General features: G+C 44.4%; 1 protein-coding gene across 1 annotated transcript in view; it reads left to right on the top strand.

Annotated features, from left to right (window-relative positions):
• Positions 1–18,541, top strand: part of grid1b (glutamate receptor, ionotropic, delta 1b) — a gene marked incomplete at its 5' end in the record, with an annotated part of 528,834 nt that overhangs the window by 389,456 nt on the left and 120,837 nt on the right. Inside the window, one exon of the mRNA XM_081391989.1 lies at positions 12,921–12,974. Coding sequence (XP_081248115.1) covers positions 12,921–12,974 — 54 coding nt within the window. The remainder of the gene's footprint in view (positions 1–12,920; positions 12,975–18,541) is intronic.

The raw sequence follows: 18,541 nt of genomic DNA, 5'->3' as shown, positions 1-18,541 counted from the left end.
CTAACCTCGAGTTAACATCCAAAGATTACGAAATTGTCAATAATATTTGTAATTTTTGTAATTTTTGTAAATGATGTTTTATTAACAAAGTTCGGGAGGAGCACGTTCAAATAATCAAGTAATCAATCAACTCATCAAACAATTACCATGTCTACCCTATCAGCATGAGAGGAAGCATATATATTCACTCTGTCAACTCATCTAACTTCCTTGACAGTTTTCAGCATCCCTCCACCACCCCGACTCCTCACTCTTGGCTTGTTCTTTCACAGCCAGGAATACGGGGGGAGTACTCTGGGTTCGGGCCGAATACCGAGCCCGGAGCCCTCTCCTCGGACAGCACGCCAAATACGCATTTATTCTATCTGACTTATTTGTAAGTGTGAACTCGTGAATAATAATACACTCATTTGAAACATGTCACACAGACCATTTGTCCTCTCAGCTCAAAGTTCAAATGGCAGCGCAGCTCACTAGAGCAGATGCTTCCCTTTCAAGGGAATGAGACGCTGTGGTATGACGGAACGTCCAACGCATTCTCATCCTAGGGCGTCATATACTGACGCTTTTGACATTTCGTCTACATCGAACGCAAATGGCACCCTTTAGCGTCAATATGACACGCACAGAGCTTTGTTCGGTTATGGGTAGGTTTAGGTCTGGGGTAGGGTTAGGGTTAGACCGCTAGGAGGCGCCTTCTGGCCCATATCAATCTGCATCTCATATTGACGCTAAAGGGTGCCATGTGCGTTCGATGTAGATGAAATGTCAAAAGCGTCAGTATATGATGCCTTGGGATGAGAACGGGCTGGAACGTCATAGGCGGGTGACGTCACAGACCAGGAACTATAAATCACACCCAAGCAGTGTTAGCTGTATGTCCTTGGTGTTTTTGTCTGTCTCAGTATATTTTTAGGCAAGAGTTTTCACCTTTTCAGAAAAAAAAATATAATGGTGAGCGAACAACATGTCAGAAAGTGTGTTCATCCCTGCCCTCATTTCACTACGGGTGGGGATACACGTTATGTGTGTTGTTTGTTTGGGAGTGCAGCGCGATCAGTCAGCCCGTGAGGGGGCTGAATGCTAGCATTGTGAGTGACTACCCCTCAGAACGCTGCTCTCCTGCCAGGCGCTCTTCAAAGAGGGCGCTTTGGCTCGCATTCCTCGCGGCTCGGGTCCCACTTTTGCCGAGGCAGAGCAGCTGCTCAAGTTGGTGGGTTTGCAAATGGATCTGACAGAGGGATTAGAGATGGGCCTCACCCTTTTTCTGCCTTCACCTGCCAAATCTAGTGTTTCGTCTCAGGGTCAGGAAGCATGCTTTGCGGTTACTTCCACCCCAAGTGAAGCACCGGCACTACAATCATCTGGTTCTGAGATGCTGGATGTTGTTAGTATCGAGACAGGAGATACTAAAGAATCGTCACTTCAGTCTCCTGCATGTGAGGAGCTAGTGGAGGTCATTACTCATGCCATAGCTAAACTAAACATTGACTGGCCGGCCGAGAAACAGGAGATTCGTCATAAAAGTAAACTAGACAAACGCTTTTTGCCGTCATGTAAACAACCACCTTGGCTTGCCGTTCTTTCCTGACCTCCACACTGAGGTGTCGAGGTTGTGGAAGAGACCGGTTTCTTACTGTGTGTTTAGCCCACAAACATTAAGGTATTCTCAAATCCATGTGTTTAAACAACACAGTTATGGAGCAATGTTAAGAGCTGAAGAGACTCTTGCGGGCCATCTCTCCCCTGAGTCAGCATCATCCCTCCAAGCCCCAACATTCCCACCAAGCCACTGAGAGCTAAATCGGCATTGGTGGGTAAGGCGTATTCGGAGGCAGGTCAGGCCACGGCATGTCTGCACACAATGTCCATCTTGCAAGCATACCAAGCTGACCTGCATACCATTAGAGACCTGGGTGATAGCGAGGATGTCAGCTCTGACGTCATTCAAGATCTGCATCAGGCATTAGTGTCAGGCTTGTTAGGGTAGTCCCCTTTGGGGGAAGACGGTTTCCACCTCATTATATGGTGCTGTCTCCCTTAGTTGCCCTCAGGGGGCCATTCTGCTAACCCAACCTTCTCGTGTGTCTCGGAATGCAGCGGTTCCCAGCGGTTTCCTTATCCGATCATTTGCCCGAAAACGTAGCGGCGTCGGGGTGCTTGCTCCCTTCGAGAAGGGCTCCAGAGCTGTCAAGTCAGTTGTTCCCTGCCGGTTCACTGCTTCAGGGCACTGTGCTTGCTGCGCAACCTACACCTGAGGCCTTAGTAGATTTTTTGGCAGAGTGGGTACGTCTGCCAAATATATAATGTTGAGTCCTGCAGACAGTTGAAAAGGGCTACACTTTTCAGTTCAGGTCTCATCCACCCTGGTTCAGCGGGGTCCTACCCACTGTGGTGGGCCCAGAGCAGGCTCTGGTTATGGAACAAGAAATAAAGGCTCCTTTCTGCGAAAGGAGGCTATAGAACAGGTTCCTTCTCCCAGCAGGGAGTCTGGGTTTTACAGCCGGTACTTTATTGTTCCGAAAAAGAATGGAGGGTTGCATCTGAGTCTAGATCTGCGCCAACTAAATTGCTAGGCAAGCTCAAATTCAAGATGCTTACTCTGAAGCAAAATGTGTCACAAATCAAGTCTGAGGACTGATTTGTCACAATAGATCTCAAGGACGTATACTTCCACTTATCTATCCTCCCACCACACAGGAAGTTTCTGAGGTTCACTTTCGGGGGCGAAGCGTACCAATATCAAGATCTTCCTTTTGGTCTAGTTTTGCCACCTCGAACTTTCACTAAGCGTGTGGATACAGCCCTGGCTCCTCTCCACGGACTTGGCCCACCCTGTTTCGCTTCTGCTTCATCACCCTCATGGACTTTTGTTTTTTTGTTTTACTCTTTTTGTGCTCTGTGTCTGTCCTTGGACTTTTATGTTGAAGTGGTTCCTGTGCTAAATTTGTAGTCCGTTTTGTGGTCTTTCTTTTTGATTATTTTTCCCTAAGTGTTTCCTATTAGCCACTCCCCCTTGTTATATTGTTAAGCTTGTTTACCCTGGTGTGTATATAAGCCCTAGTGTTTTCCTTGAAACTTTGTCAGTCATTGTTTGATGTAATGCTCCTTACATTACAAATATTTCCTCATCTGCAATTCCCACAGTGAAAGCATAGCCACTCAACATCAAACTTAAATCAATATATTGAGTCCATTGAGGGGTATGTGACTTAACAAGGTATATCTTCCATTAAACCAAATTTAAAAATGTCCTTAAATGCTGTATCTTTAAAATCCACAAAAGGCAGCTGCAAAATCCTCAATGTCCCGGTCACCTTGACGGAGGCGGAAAAGTCAAACTGCTGGGTTCATTGTTTGGTCTTGCTTTCTGTCACAATATCCACTGATGGCGAGTAGAGTTTAGAACCCATGTGCAGTTTATTGAAACAAAATACAAAAACCAAACTAAAGCATGACATAAACTTAAGTAATAGAACATCACTTGAATTGAACAGAAATGACTTGACTAAGAACAGGCTTGACAGCACTTACCAACAGCAGGGGCCTGTACTATGAAGGTAGCTGAACAAACTCGGGGTTACAGGATTAGTTCTGAGTTGACAAAACCAAAGCGATGCAATCAGGCTTTATTGGTACCATGATGCAGCTCATCAACTTTCTCTGTCAACTCAGGCTTTGATCCTCAAGCTATGATTACTCCACGCGCGCATGCACATAAAAGAGTGACGTCGACACTGAACAACCAATCGCTGGTGGAGCGAGAGCGATATATTTTTCTGCGGAGGAGCAAGAGATAATCATTCAGAATTACGATGAATTTAAATATGTATTTCAAGCTCGAAACAATACGGTTTCTGCTGCCAAAGCAAGAGAAGACTGTTGGAGAAAGATTGCTGATTGTTAATGTGTAAGTTAAACAAATACGTTCTATATTTATAAAACTATGTATGTATGTGTAGCCTATACATGTAATATAGCCTATAGCCTATTTTTATATTATATAAAAATGTGCATGTACTAAGAAAGATTAATATTCATAGATTTTTAGATGCAACCCCAACTCTAAATGTTCTTGGCAGCAGATAAAGACAAAATATAAAAATATAATTCAAAGTGGTGAGTAGGCCTATTTACCACAACCTTTTATTACTTTTGTGAACATTTTATCACAAACACTTGTTTGCAGCAAACAGAAATAAAGAGTTAAATTCAGAAAACCAGAATACACTGTGGCGGTTAGGGTGAGATAACGTCTCGGGTTACTGGATGTAACCCTGGTTCCCCGAGAGAGGGGAACGAGACGCTGCGTCGAATACAACGCTACGGGGAATGCCTTCGGCATGCGTTATCTGAAGTCACTATACAACTATTCCAATCTGGATTGGTGTGCGTCATCGTGCGTCATGACGTTGCATGTGACGGTGACCCGGACGCTATATAAGGGTCACAGGAACAAGGAAATGACAGCTTCGAAAAAGGTTCAAAGCAGCTGTTCTCAGGGCGCCCCGAAGGTGGGGAGAGGGGACGCAGCGTCTCGTTCCCCTCTCTCGGGGAACCAGGGTTACATCCAGTAACCCGAGACGTTCCCCTTCGTTACGGGGAACTCCCGCTGCGTCGAATACAACGCTACGGGGAACGAGTACCAGCTAGCCCCCACAGAGAACAAGCGCCCTGGGTGTGAAGCATCTGGCACACTCAAGAGCACTAAAGCAAGGGAGAGTGAAAGATCCAACTGTGCTAAGAATTTTATTCTTTCTTGTTTGGTGTACAAAGGGAAGGTCGCATCAGCAACCTCGATATTAAGGTCCAAGTAGATAGGCCTGATTAATGACAGGCAGAACACTTAACTCCTAACACCCTTTTTAGTGGATAATCTCTGGAAGCCTAAGAGGCTCTCTTGCTTACACCGTACATGCAACGAAGGATGAAGAGCTGAGGAATTTTTAGAATAGCCTCCGGTACCTTGGTCACCGGGGAGAAATATCTCAAAGAAAGCTAACAAACTCCCATTTAATACCCTATATAGATATACTCTGCGGAGCCGAATAAAGGCTCTAAGCAATTTAATATGATAGCCTGCAGAGACAGGGTTCATCCAGATTCTGACGCAGCATACAGAGGCAGAAAGCACTCTGAAGGTGAGGATCATTGCTAAGGACAGGGGAGAATTTATAGAACCCACTATACTAAGAATTTTATTCTTGTCTTTTTTGGTGTAAGAAAAAGGCTGAGTTAACAGCCTCAGAAGTGAGGTCCAATATATACATATGCCTAAAAAGGCAGGACACTGACTCCAAGGCACCATTAATGGATAACCCTAAAAGCCTAGAAGGCTCTCCTGTCACACTTATAGCAACGAAGGATGAAGAGCCAGAGGAAATCATAAGATAGCCTCCGGTACCCTTATTGGTGACCGGGGAAATTTCCTACTAGAAAGCTAACAGATTTCCAAAATATGTAGATTTTCTTTTAATCTGACATATATACACGTATCCCGCAGAACCGACAGGGGCTTTTCTTTCCACAGACCTGTCAGCCTGCAAGGATAACAGGATTCATCCTAGAAGGCTACAGGGAAATATGGAGGTCATGGGACGACCCGGGTGGACCACCCTGAGAGCATATGGAGGCCGTAGGCGCCATAGCGGCTCTGAGCGTGGACGAGAGGTCCCGATTAGAGTATAGAAGAATCCCAGTACTGAAGCCATAGGGCAGTAAAAGGCTGGGTCCAGCTAACTCAATTAAAACTTCCTGAGCCGGGGAGTTCTGGAGGTAGCTGATCTGATGACCTCGGCCACCAGATCACCCTATTCGAGAAGGCCAGTGTGGTTTTTCGAGAATAAGATCTACTCAAAATCCTCTGACCCTCTCCAGAACTCCAGGGAGTAGAGCGACCGGGGGAAAAGGCGTACAGACGTTGCCTCGGCCACGTCTGTACCATGGCCTCCAGACCCAACGGGGCTGGATGCGAGAGAGAGAACCAGAGCGGGCAATGAGAATTCTCATGAGAAGCGAATAAATCTACCTCCGCCTGGCCGAATTTCTCCGATATAAGCTCCACCACCTCGGGGTGGAGCCTCCATTCCCCTGGCCTGGGCCCCTGCCTCGACAGGGTGTCTGCTCCCACATTATCAACCCCAGGTATATACATGGCCCTCACAGAGAGAAATGTGTCCTTAGACCATAATAGAATATGATGGGCCAATTTGCACAGAGGACGAGACCTCAAGCCCCCCTGATGGTTGATGTAGAAGACCACCGATATATTATCAGACCTAACAAGGACCTGATGGCCTCTGAGGTCTGGAAGGAAATGCCTAAGGGCAAAGAATACTGCCAGCATCTCCAGGCAACTGATGTGCCATGCGAGGTGATGGTCCTTCCAGACCCCGCGGGTGTACCGGCCCTCCATGACCGCACCCCAGCCCATGCGGGAAGCATCCGTGGTCAGAATTTTTCTGGGACACGAAGCTCCAAGCACCTGGCCTTGGGACAGGAACCGTATGTCTTTCCATATGACTAGAGAACGAGGTTATCTGGACGTAACTCTAATCGTACGGAAGGGGTTGCCCCTTGGGGAAAACCCCCTGGTCCTGAGCCACCACTGTAGGGCCCTCATATGAAGCAAGCCGAGTAGAATCACTACTGATGCGGTTGCCATTAAGGCCCAAAATTCTTTGAAAATGTTTGACAGTGATGGCCTGGCCTAACCTGATAGCTCTAACTGCAGCCACGATACTTTAAATACGTGGCTGGGTCAAGTGAACTTGCATAGATTGCGAGTCCCACTCAGCTCCAAGAAATGTTATTCTTTGAAGAGGAGACAGAGAACTTTTCTTGACATTGAGCCTTAGCCCCAAGCACTGAAGATGACGCAAAACAACATCTCGATGTTGGATTGCTAGCGTCTCTGGTTCTGCCAGAATAAGCCAGTCATCTAATAATTTAGGATGCGGTTCCCCTGAAGTCTCAGTGGAGCAAGGGCAGCATCCATACAGAAAGTGCAAGGGGATAGAGTTAGGCCGAAAGGAAGAACCCTATATTGGTAAGCTTTTCCCCCCAAAAGCGAACCTAAGGAACTTCCTATGATAATGGATGATGAAGTTATGAAAATAAGCATCCATGAGATCTATGTCACAAGCCAGTCTTCAGATCTGATTTGCTGAATGATATTGGGTATAGTGAGCATATTGAAACTAAATCTCCTCAAAGATTTATTCAATACTCTAAGATCTACAATAGGATGAAGTCCACCATCCTTTTTCGGAACAATGAAGTAACGGCAGTAAAAACCTGAATCCCTCTCCTGATTAGGGGCAATTTCTATTGCTTTTGCTAAAAGAGATTCAACTTCATTTTCCATCACCTGGCGCTGATGTGAGAAAACCAGTGTGTGAAATACCCCGTTAAAATCGGGTGGTCTTACTTTAAACTGGATTTTATATCCTTTAACTATACCCAGGGTCCATTTAGATATATTCGGAAGGCCTGACCAGGCGTCTAAACAATCTACAAGAGGAATCAATTTCTCTGGGTTAGTCTCAGGTGATATAATGTGCTTATCGGTGGTCTGAAGCAGTTTACTGGCAGGACGTAACCGATGAATAATCTAATAAGGAGATCAGTCCCTCGAGACTGACCTCAGGTTTTGAGATTCGGTGACCTGAAGCGATAGACCGGCAGGAACTAACCGAAAATAATACTTTTTTTTTTTTTTTTTTTTTATGAGAACGTCTCCTCTGACCCCGAGCCCTGTACAGGGGGAAGGGGAGGGGAAGAGGTGACTTCCCAGAATATGAGGAGCTGGTTACTGTCCTCCATATAAGCCTTCCCTACCAAATTCGAGATAATATTTATATTAGCTCCACTTTAATTTTAGAGGGACGTGTCTGAGTCATCAGAGGTAATACGATATCTGGGAGAAATATTCTTCTACCCCCTGCATCATTAAATTCCCCTTTAATTTTCCTCTTCAATTATTCCACAATCTCAGTACCTCAGTATGGAGATCGTTTGAAAAAGGAAGACTCTGACACAAGGATTTTGACTGGGTTTGCAGGAAGCACTCTTTTTAGACGCTTCCTTCTTATTAAATTACCAAACATTTAATTTCATTACAGCCCCAGTCTTTCTCCAGCAACTCCTCATAATGTGGTGAATATTCGTGATTCAGTGTTGATAGTATCTGACTCCTCAGAATCAAATAAATCAAACACCGGGTCTTTAACACGGTCGGAAGAAGCCACAGTGACGCGGGCTTCCGAACCGTGCGCGAGACCTGTAAACACTGCTCCACGTGCGAACCCAATGCAAACAGACAACGCGCTGCCTCGACAGACGCGAGCTGATGCACTAGGAACGCAAGCCTATTTTATTATTTTTAAACAGGCTCAGGCGGGAGCGGAAGAGTACACTCAGAGTCTACACCCTGCAGACCTGTAATCTACGCGCTGCCTCGGCAAACGCGAGATCCAAGCCACTATAGATTCTGTATTGCAATGCAGACATTAATCTACGCGCTGCCTCGGCAAACGCGAGATTAGTCACAGAATCTTTATTGCAGAGTAGCCGTAATCTACGCGCTGCCTCGGCAAACGCGAGATCCGAGCCACTATAGATTCTGTATTGCAATGCAGACATAAACCTACGCGCTGCCTCGGCAAACGCGAGATCCCAGTCACAGAATCCTTTCAGTTTGCACAAAATAGACAGTGCCCTCGAGAACTGTCCGTGCAAGCTCCGCTCACAACCCAACACCACAAAGCAAGTGTGCGCCATCCTTGCTTCTTTAATTTTTCTTAAATCAAGGAGACGCACACTGCCTTCGCCATAGTAGATTTGACAGACAACACCAAATAAGACGTACAGTTTGACATAGAACGCTGCTGAAGAACAGAAGCTGTCATTTCCTTGTTCCTGTGACCCTTATATAGCGTCCGGGTCACCGTCACATGCAACGTCATGACGCACGATGACGCACACCAATCCAGATTGGAATAGTTGTATAGTGACTTCAGATAACGCATGCCGAAGGCATTCCCTGTAGCGTTGTATTCGACGCAGCGGGAGTTCCCCGTAACGAAGGGGAACCGTTGGCTCTGAGTAGACAATAAGGGACGGCCGATTATGGATGGGATTACAGGTGCTGTACAGTCTGACCCTGGTGCTGGCTCCTCTATAAGCAATTAACACTGGGTAAGTGTGCAATACATTACTACTTTTAAGTTTTAAATATGGCTGACTGTATGTTCTGCAGTAGAGGGAAATACAGTGTCCCTGTTGAAGCCAGCACACATACACACAGTCTCCCACACAGAGGTCAGTATGCAGCAGACAGAACACCAAACATAACCTGCTTTACAACAGTTATGCTTTACATTGGCCTATTTTTATTTATTAGGGTGGAGGAAATGATGAAGACACTCTGTCTGTGTGTTCTCAGAGTTGCTGATGTGAATGCACTGGGCTTTTTATTATGGCAAACATTTGAATGTGTGGCATAAAAAGGGACTGGCCCTTACACATCTCTTTTATTGTAGGATTTTACACAACCTGCCCCAGAAACTGAGGCCTCTACCTAAATGGGTTTCAGAAGAAATGTGTAAGGATTTAAAACCCTTGACATAAACTGTGTTTGTAGGAAGTCAAGGAACTTTTTGTGATTTGATGAGCCTCCAGAAAACTTGTAATGATCATGTTTGTGGTGGAATTATGTTTCAGGTGGAAACAGACTCAGTCAGGGCCCTGTACAAAAGGAGTCTTGAACTAGACTGTTCACTAAAGGAGACTTGAACCAGACTGTTCACTAAATGAGCTGGACTGTGAGCTGAGGAGGCTCCAAAAAAATAAATAAAAAAATATTGGAGATCAAACAGCTGGATAAAACTGATCTCAGTATGTGAACTAATTTAACCAAGTAACACTTTAGTATGAATATTTATTAATGCAACTTTCTCTTGCTTTCTTTCTCCCTCCCATCCCACAAAACCAATAAAACAGTTTGAGACATATCTGCAGTTTCAATGTGCTTTTATTAAGTGTAATATTGTATGGTGATTGCATCTACATCTGCACCAGCTGGGTGGTCCGCTATGGTGACTCTGAAGTGCTGAACAGTTGAAACGTGCCTTTAGGAGGCCAAAGGCCATCTCTATCTTCACTCTTGTTTGAGGGCCACATTAAAGCGGTGCTGTGGCCCTGTCTGAGGGTTATGATGGGGGTTATTGTGTAGGTTTTTTCTATCTCAGTTCAAATTAACAGTGTTTTGTACTGTACCAAATTTAACTTGCTTTCCTCAAAGTGCTGACACAACAAAGACTCACGAAAATTCGTGAGTCAAGCACTGGAGCCAGGCCATTTGGCATCCAAACTTGTGATCATACGTTCATGACCACCACAAGTCGTCTGCAGATGAAATGTTTAGTAGATCATTGTTATATTTGTTAATGTTACTATTAATTTAAAGATTCATCTCACAGAAAATAATCATCTCACATATTCACATCTCTACCTGAACATTAAAGCTGTGATAGGACTTCCTTTTAACATAATCTGCCTCATGTTCCCCTAGAGCAGTGGAGATTGGAGCAATAGACTGCATACATGTTGCAATGACTCTAGGGAATCCTATCATAAGATTAACAGAATAATAATAAATATTTAAAATAATTCTTAACATGTATTGTATAGTACATTTGTGAAATTTGCTTTTTGAAAAAAAAAAAAAAAAGTGTTCATGTGATGTCACCCTATCAATATATCTTACCGGCAATTTTATAAAAGCCCTCTTTTATGGACATGGTCGATAAATGTCGGGGGAACACTATTAATGAAACTATTCATGTACTCCTGCAGAGCGAGGACCACCTTGCGAATGGTTTGACAAACCGTGTTTTCCCCTACAGTAGCTTCTGTGCGTCACCCACCGTGCAAGACTATACCACTTGCAAAAAAACGCAACGCAATATTTGCGGTACAGTAAGTGCATGAATTCGACATGAATAATGACTAACAAGATACAAATTGACCAAAATGCCAAACCAAAACCTGTATATTGTAACGCTGAGTTTATACGTGTTCATGAAGGTAATACGAAGTTAATTAGATAAATACAAGGATAATAGCCAACCTGCGATTATGTGTGCAAACAAAACACGAACAATACAAAGAAGTGAACACTGTCACAGTTGTGTTTTGTTTAGTTTGTTTTCATTGGACTTGTCTGCCTGTCATCCCATGTTACGTGTCATCTTCATTGTCATTATCAGTTCATCTGTATCACCTGTGTTCAGATAATCATCGTCATCTGTGTTTGCATTTAAGTTCTGTCTGTTCAGTCAATCTTTGTCTGATCTACGTTGTGTATTATGTGTGTTGCTGCCTGTTCTGCTATCATTTATATTATTACCATTAAACCTTTGTGTTGGAAATATATCCTCATCTTTGTCTGCCTTCCTGCAACCACACGTGACAAACACAAGCAGGAACTTAAATACATAGAGATGATTAACTAAAATATAAACAGCTGTGATGATGAGTGTTAGTGTCCATGGTGACTGATGAGTGGCGGGGAACTAGAACAAAGGAACACATGTGACAAGAAAAACCAAAACAACTGAACATGATGGTGACATATATACCATATACTGTATATAATTTTTTCCAACATATTCTCATTATACATTGGTAAAGTAAATGAAATTAAAATAGTTAAAACTAAATGTGATGTTCAGTTTTTCAAATAGGCAAAGGTCAATTAATATTTCCAAATGTCTGCACAAGATGTATGTCTTGTATATTGTCACATTGTGACTCACCGAGGACCAGAGGGCTTGTTTTACATTAGATTAATATTCTAAAAGGTTTTTTTTATTTTTATTTTTAAATTAGACTAAAACATGAAAGTCCTCCTCCAGATTCTACTGTCAAATGCATTTTTATTATTTGCTTGACATTTGAGCAGAAGGTCAGGCTCATTATGTCAGCGTGTAATGAACAGAAATGGAAGGACATAGAGTTAGTAAGGCAGAAAATAGTGGTGGCCAAAAGGTGCATGTTTCTCTAGTGTTAAAACAAGACCTTACATTTTGACTGAGACATAATGTGCATTACTGTGGATTACAGTGTATTAAGATGATACATGATACGAGTGTTTTTAAAAATGAGATTGTTTGACACTGTGTACTAGCTTGTGTGATATAGTATAATCAGTTGCCTCAGACCACACCACTAATCCTACCCAAACATATAATACGCACGTACCCCACACCACTAAACTTACCCTAGGGGTTTACAGTGTGTATCATATGCACGTAAAAACTCATTTTTGCGGATAAATTGCACGATGAATACAATGCGTGCTATAAAGATGCTTTTAATGAGATCGGCTTGCTTATATGTTGGTTTTGTAGCAAGTGATGCTTATTGTATTGTGTTTTATTATTTTGATGTGGATGTGTATTGATGTGAATTGATGTGAGACAGTAAAGGTTATGTGATGCAAGACATTTTTTGGAAGATATTCCAACAATAAAGTGAAGTTGAATTGAACTGAATTGAATTTAAACTGTAACAAGGACACATTAAAATAAAGTGTAGCCAAATAATTGACTCCAGACTGTTGAACTAATCGAAAAGTAATGCACAACCGAGATGAAACCACCTCACATAACCACCTCTGGTGTGCATTATTTCACTTCAATTCAGCTGCCCGTCATCAATTATTCCTTAAATAATTTATTTACATTCTTAATTATGATGGTACATCACATTTTAAATACATATTTTTAAATACAATAAATCCAGCAGATTTGGTTGGGTTAGGGCTCCAACCTAATGTAGTTTCAAACCATCTCATGCTCAATTACATCTGCCACAAACTGCTGACATTGATTTATTCTCTATTTGTTTCTCTATAGGCTGTGGAGACTAACCTGGCCTCAAAAGACAGTCACTGGGTGTTTGTGAATGAGGTAAGGGAAGATTTATTTTATCTCTTTCATGTTCAGGTGTTTTCTTAGGCCTAATGGCCTAATGATGAGAAAGTCAGATTGGTAACCTGAAGGTTGCGGGTTTGATTCTCAATACTGGCAGGAAACGACTGAGGTGCCCTTGAGCAAGGCACCTTACCCCCAATTGCTCCCTGGGTGCCACAGCAAAATTGCAGCTCACTGCTCTGGGTGTGTGTTCACTACTCTTAATTTTATTTTATTTTTTCTTGATTTGTGTTTGCATGCAGCAATAGATTATTTCTGCTCTTGGCAGTCTGGAATTCACTTCAAGATGTAAACATACAGTGGGAATCATGCAGATCTGTGTCAAACGAAATGTGCATGGAACAATTCCCAATCTTTACACTTGGTTCTAAGTACTAGGTTGTGCAAGGTGGAACAGCTGACTATTATCTGGCATACTTTCCTAGAACTGAACAACATTGCTCCCCCACTCTGATCTAAGGCAATGAATCGGCTATTTAAAAAGCATATAGTGCACTTGACTATACAGTGCATCAGGATACTATATGCTTGGTTGTAATATTATCATTTATTATTTATAAATGATAATATTACTATGATTTATAAATGATAATATACTATATTACTCTATCATTTGATGAATAACTGCAGCCATTATCAATGGAAAATGTACACAAACATCAATAAAGTTCTATTTACGGCTTTATTTCCACATAGACAGTAATGCATTGCACTGAAGAAAAAAATAAATAAAACATAAGACATCAGTAACAACATCAGTGCATGTACAGTTTTTTCTCATCATTGCATTTGTTTAATGTCCATATTTTGGGTATAGGTAGCCTATTGTTGCGTTGACTACCGTTCATCACCACCCGCTGGCGGTAGTATGCATTTTCACGGGCGCTCAGGTGGGATTAATCTGTAATCGGCTGAGCGCGTGCAACGGCTTCTTCCTAGTATGTGCTGTCAGTGTTTAGTAAGGGCAAACGAGCACCACAAACAGTTTGGAAACTCTACAGGTTGCACTGCACAAAACAACAAACCCGCAAAACTCTGGAAGACTGCCGGTAAGAAAACGAATCTGCTTACCTGACTCATAGACTCCTGCCGTTTAAAGCCAATGCTTTTCTGAAGCGGTGTTTGTTTAAAGAGGACGTTACATTGCTACAGTAACTGTTTATGTGGGTGGCGCAAGCCCTAACTGTTTATAGTATTTATATATATAGGATTTTGTAAAATGATGATTTAAAATGTTTGCATTGAATATGTGACGTTTTGTACAAGTGTGGATAATAATGGGTTCAAAAAATGAAAAAAAAAGGTTTTTTTTTTTTTTTTTTTTTTTTTAAATGTCATGTTTTTGTACACTGGTGATTTCTCCTTTTTCTATTTGAAGGTTTTTCACCTGCTACTTTAAAAAGAAAGAAAAGTCAAAATAAACGGACCAAATGGATCAGAAAGGACTTTGCTGAGTGGAATCCTGTTCTTTTTATATTCAGAGGCGAGGTTTTTCCTTTTTTAAGAGTGGGAAATTGTGCAGGAAAGCTTCAACACTTGACAGTGAAAAAACGCTCAAGTGGTTGAACCCAACACCCAACGTCAAATCCCGGCCCAGCCTGGTTCAGAGCAAAGCTCCCGCCCAGCCCAGCAGCACCAAAACTCTCGCGCTGCGCTCCAGCCCCAGCCCAGCTCAACGCCAAAGCTCCCGCCCAGCCCAGCAGCACCAAAACTCTTGTGCTGCGCTCCAGCCCCAGCCCAGCTCAAGGCAAAGCTCCAGCCCCCTGCTGTAGTCCTAGCGCCAATGCTCCAGTCTGATGTTCCAGCTCAGCAATCTCAGCTAAACATGGCCGATCTGAAACCTTTGCAGCAGTTAAAGAAAGAGAGGACTGTTGCCAAACAGCGTTTCTCCCGGTCAGCAAATTCTCTCGTCAAGTCATGCAGGAAAATGTCTGCAAAGGAGATCATGGATGCCTTCTGTAAGGTCTCACAGGATGCTGAGAAAGTAATGGAAGCTAATGACGAGTTGGAAGCCGCTTATGAGGAAGAAGAGAAAGTTGCTTCCAAGGACGAGGTGGTTGCAGACATCAAAAGGACAGGAGAGGAATGTGAAGGGAAACTAGAGGAAGTTGAAGGGCTGATTCAGAAGTTCCTATGGAATAACTTTGGCAACTCTGAACTCTCCTTAGCAATGATTTCAGCTGAAAAGGAGTGTGAGCGTTTTTCTTCAGTTCGGGCTGACTTGAAGTTGGAGGCGTATGAATTTATGCTCAAAAATCTCGATGGGCTGATCAAGGCAGCAAAAGAAGCGACCTGCCAGTGGAATCGCTGGATCCCAGATGAGGAGCGTAAAGACTTTCAGCAGCGGGTGAGAAATGTCGAAGCTTGCCTGCTAGAGCGAGTTTCGGGGAAAGCCCTGTTTATACAGGCAAAAGTAGAACCCCAACGGGCATCCCAAGAAACTACCAGTTCACCAGCCCCTGCCATTAAATTGAGGCCGACAGCACTACCAAAATTTGATGTAAGAAAGCGGAACTTCTATCTCTGGAAAAAGGATTGGGAAGCACTCCAGAAACAAGGAGAACCCACAGGTTCCAAGGAGGTGAGAAAGTTCCAGCTGCTGGACAGTCTCGAGGAAAGGGTGGCAAGGGACCTCCGCCTGTCAACTTATGGAACAGCGGACGAAATCTTTCGCGTCCTGGGAAACCGCTTTAGAAACAAGACTGCTATCGCTTTAGAGATTGTGGAAGAATTGCAGGCACTGCCCCCAGTGAAAAGTTACCAACCAAGAAAGATTGTGGACTTAATTCAAGTCATTGAAAAGGCCTTGCATGACCTCAGTGTGTTGGGAAACATAGGCGCCTTGAAAAACCCACTTGTGACAATGTCCCTGGAAAGCAAGTTGCCAGAGGGCCTGAAAAAGGAGTGGCTGATTTACGTGGCGGAAGGAGAGAATGCCTCGTTGGACGACATGTTTGACATGCTGCTCAAATTTCTCAGGAGCCAGGAAAAGATTTATGAACAGCTGGAGCAATTAAGAGATGATGAGTCTGGGAAGAAGGAGGAAAAAATCCCACAGAAGCATGCCCGGACAAAGGCCACCAAAACTGCTAGCCTTTCAACAGCCTGTGATGTCTGTGGGGAAAATGGCCATAGAAGGAAGCTCTTCTACTGCAAGAAGTTTAAAACACTCAAGTTGGCAGAAAAGAAAGAAGCAGCAAGACGGCTCAGTGCCTGTGGGAAATGTCTAGAGGTTCATGGTGATGATGGAGAATGCAAAACCAACTTCCTGTGCAGAAATGAAGCATGCAAGGACACTCAGAGCTTGGCGCATCATTACTGCCTCTGTCCTAACTTTGTAAGCAAGGGAAGCGGGCAGAAGAGCTCAAGGCTTAGTCCAGCAAGAGGCGGAGTGAAAAAATACACTGACGCCCAGGAAGACTTCCTGACCAAGTTGCCTCCCGAATTAGCTCAGCAGTGCAGAAATGTTTTCTGTAACTCAGTCTCAAAGACCTTCAGCTCAGCTGCGCCAGAGCGCAGTCTGTTGGCAGAGAGCGGGCTCAATGAGTTCCCGGTCATAATGATGATCCTGGAGGTCACAGCAAATGCTGGGCAAAAAATCGGAACCTTGATAGACCTTGCTTCCGACACAAACTACATTACCCATCAGGCTGCAGACGGGCTAAACCTGAGAAGCGAAGGGGTGACACTTACAGTCCATGGTGTCGGTGGTATGCAGGTCACCGTTGAAACAAAGCGATACCTCTTAAAGATCCGGGTCGCAACCTCAAAGGGCACCCTGAGATCTCATCAGCTTGTCTGTTATGGGCTTGATAGTATTGCGGAGGTGAGTCGTCATGTGTCACCCAAGAAACTGCAGAAAATATTTCCTGAGGTTCCCTGAACTGGTCCGGCCTTCACAAATCAAGCTACTCATCAGTCACAAGGAAGGCCAGCTCGTGCCTCAAAAGGTGTGCTCCGTTGGGGACCTTGTGTTGTGGGATGGCCCCCTGGTGAAAACAGTCGGAGGCTCTCACCCCAATCTCCTTGAGGAAGTAGTGGTCACAGCCTATGGGTCCAGGACACATTTCGCACGTTCCATGCGAACAGCTGCCGCTGAGTACAGAGAGGTCAGAGCCAAGAGCCCAGTTCTGCCCCCTCAGCCTGTCCACGCCACCACATCATCTGCTGTCCGGGACTTTATGGCCTGGTGGAATTGGGACAGCATTGGGGCTGTCTGCGAGCCAAGGTGTGGGGGTTGCAGGTGTGGAAACTGCCAGCCAGGAGGAAAAGAAATGACTCTTTCTGAGGAGCGAGAGCTGGAGCAAATAAAGAGTGGCTTGACATATGTAGTCAGAGATCAGCACAGTGACGAGCCACACTGGCACGCAAAATACCCCTGGACGGAGAATCCGGCCACTCTGCCAAACAATAGAAGAGCTGTAGAAGCTACGTTCTTCAGAACTGAAAAGCAACTGTCGAAGGAGAAGGAGTGGAAAGAGGCCTACAAAACACAAGTCCATGACATGCTTGAGAGAAATGCTGCTGTCAAACTATCCAAAGACGTACTGAGAAACTGGATTGGTCCTGTATGGTATATTAGCCACCTGGTTGCTCCCAACCCCCATTCATTCACCACGCCAGTCCGCCTCGTATGGAACAGCAGTCAAAAGTTCCAGGGCCAGAGCCTGAATGATGTCCTTGTAAAGGGCCCGGACGTCCTCAACAGCATCCGCGCCGTCCTCCTTCGCTTTCGAAAAGGTGTCTTCGCCGCACTTGGGGACATTAAAAAGATGTACAATTCAGTCTGGCTCGAGGACCAAGAAGTACACCTCCACCAATTCCTTTGGAGGGACTCTGAGGATGAGGACGTGCAGGAATATGCAATCACACGGGTAAACATTGGCGATAAGCCAGCCGGCTGCATTGCTCAGGTTGCCATGTGTGAGACTGCGAAGCTGCCCAGGTTCAAGCACCTCAAGGAGGAGTGTCGCGTATTGGAAGAAGATGCATACGTTGACGACATCCTTACAATCTCACAACGATCTGGGTCAACTCAAGGTCTTAACAGCCAACATTGAGGGGATCCTGAAAGCGGGAGGCTTTCACATGAAGCCATGGGTCTACTCGGGTCAAAGCAGGAGGCAAAAATGCAAGGAGCCGCAGAAGCCTAATTGCAAGGAGCCGCAGAAGCCCCCAACAATGGTCCTTCCGAACCAGCTCTCTGAGGGAGAAAATAAAGCACTGGGTCTTGGCTATGACCCTGAAGAGGATAAACTTCACTTGATGGTGGCTGTGAATTTTTCCAAAAAGAAAAGGAAGATGAGGCTGGGCGAAAACCTGTCAAAAGAGGAGGTAAGGGCAGCGGCCCCCAACCCACTCACCCGCAGAGAGCTCTTAAGCCAAGTCTCTGGACTTTATGATCCCCTCGGCCTTGTGACACCGGTCAAACAAAAGGGGGCCATATTAGTGAGAAGGGCCTTTCAAGAGGCAAAAACAAAACACAACAACTCAGAAGGTACCTGGGACATGCCTTTATCTGATGATCTTCGGGAAGATGCCAT

Source organism: Scardinius erythrophthalmus (assembly GCF_964197995.2).
Source record: "Scardinius erythrophthalmus genome assembly, chromosome: 18".
In the NCBI taxonomy this organism is placed as follows: Eukaryota; Metazoa; Chordata; class Actinopteri; order Cypriniformes; family Leuciscidae; genus Scardinius; species Scardinius erythrophthalmus.
Note: the sequence above shows the minus strand (reverse complement) of the source record. Positions and strands in the feature narration are given on the sequence as shown.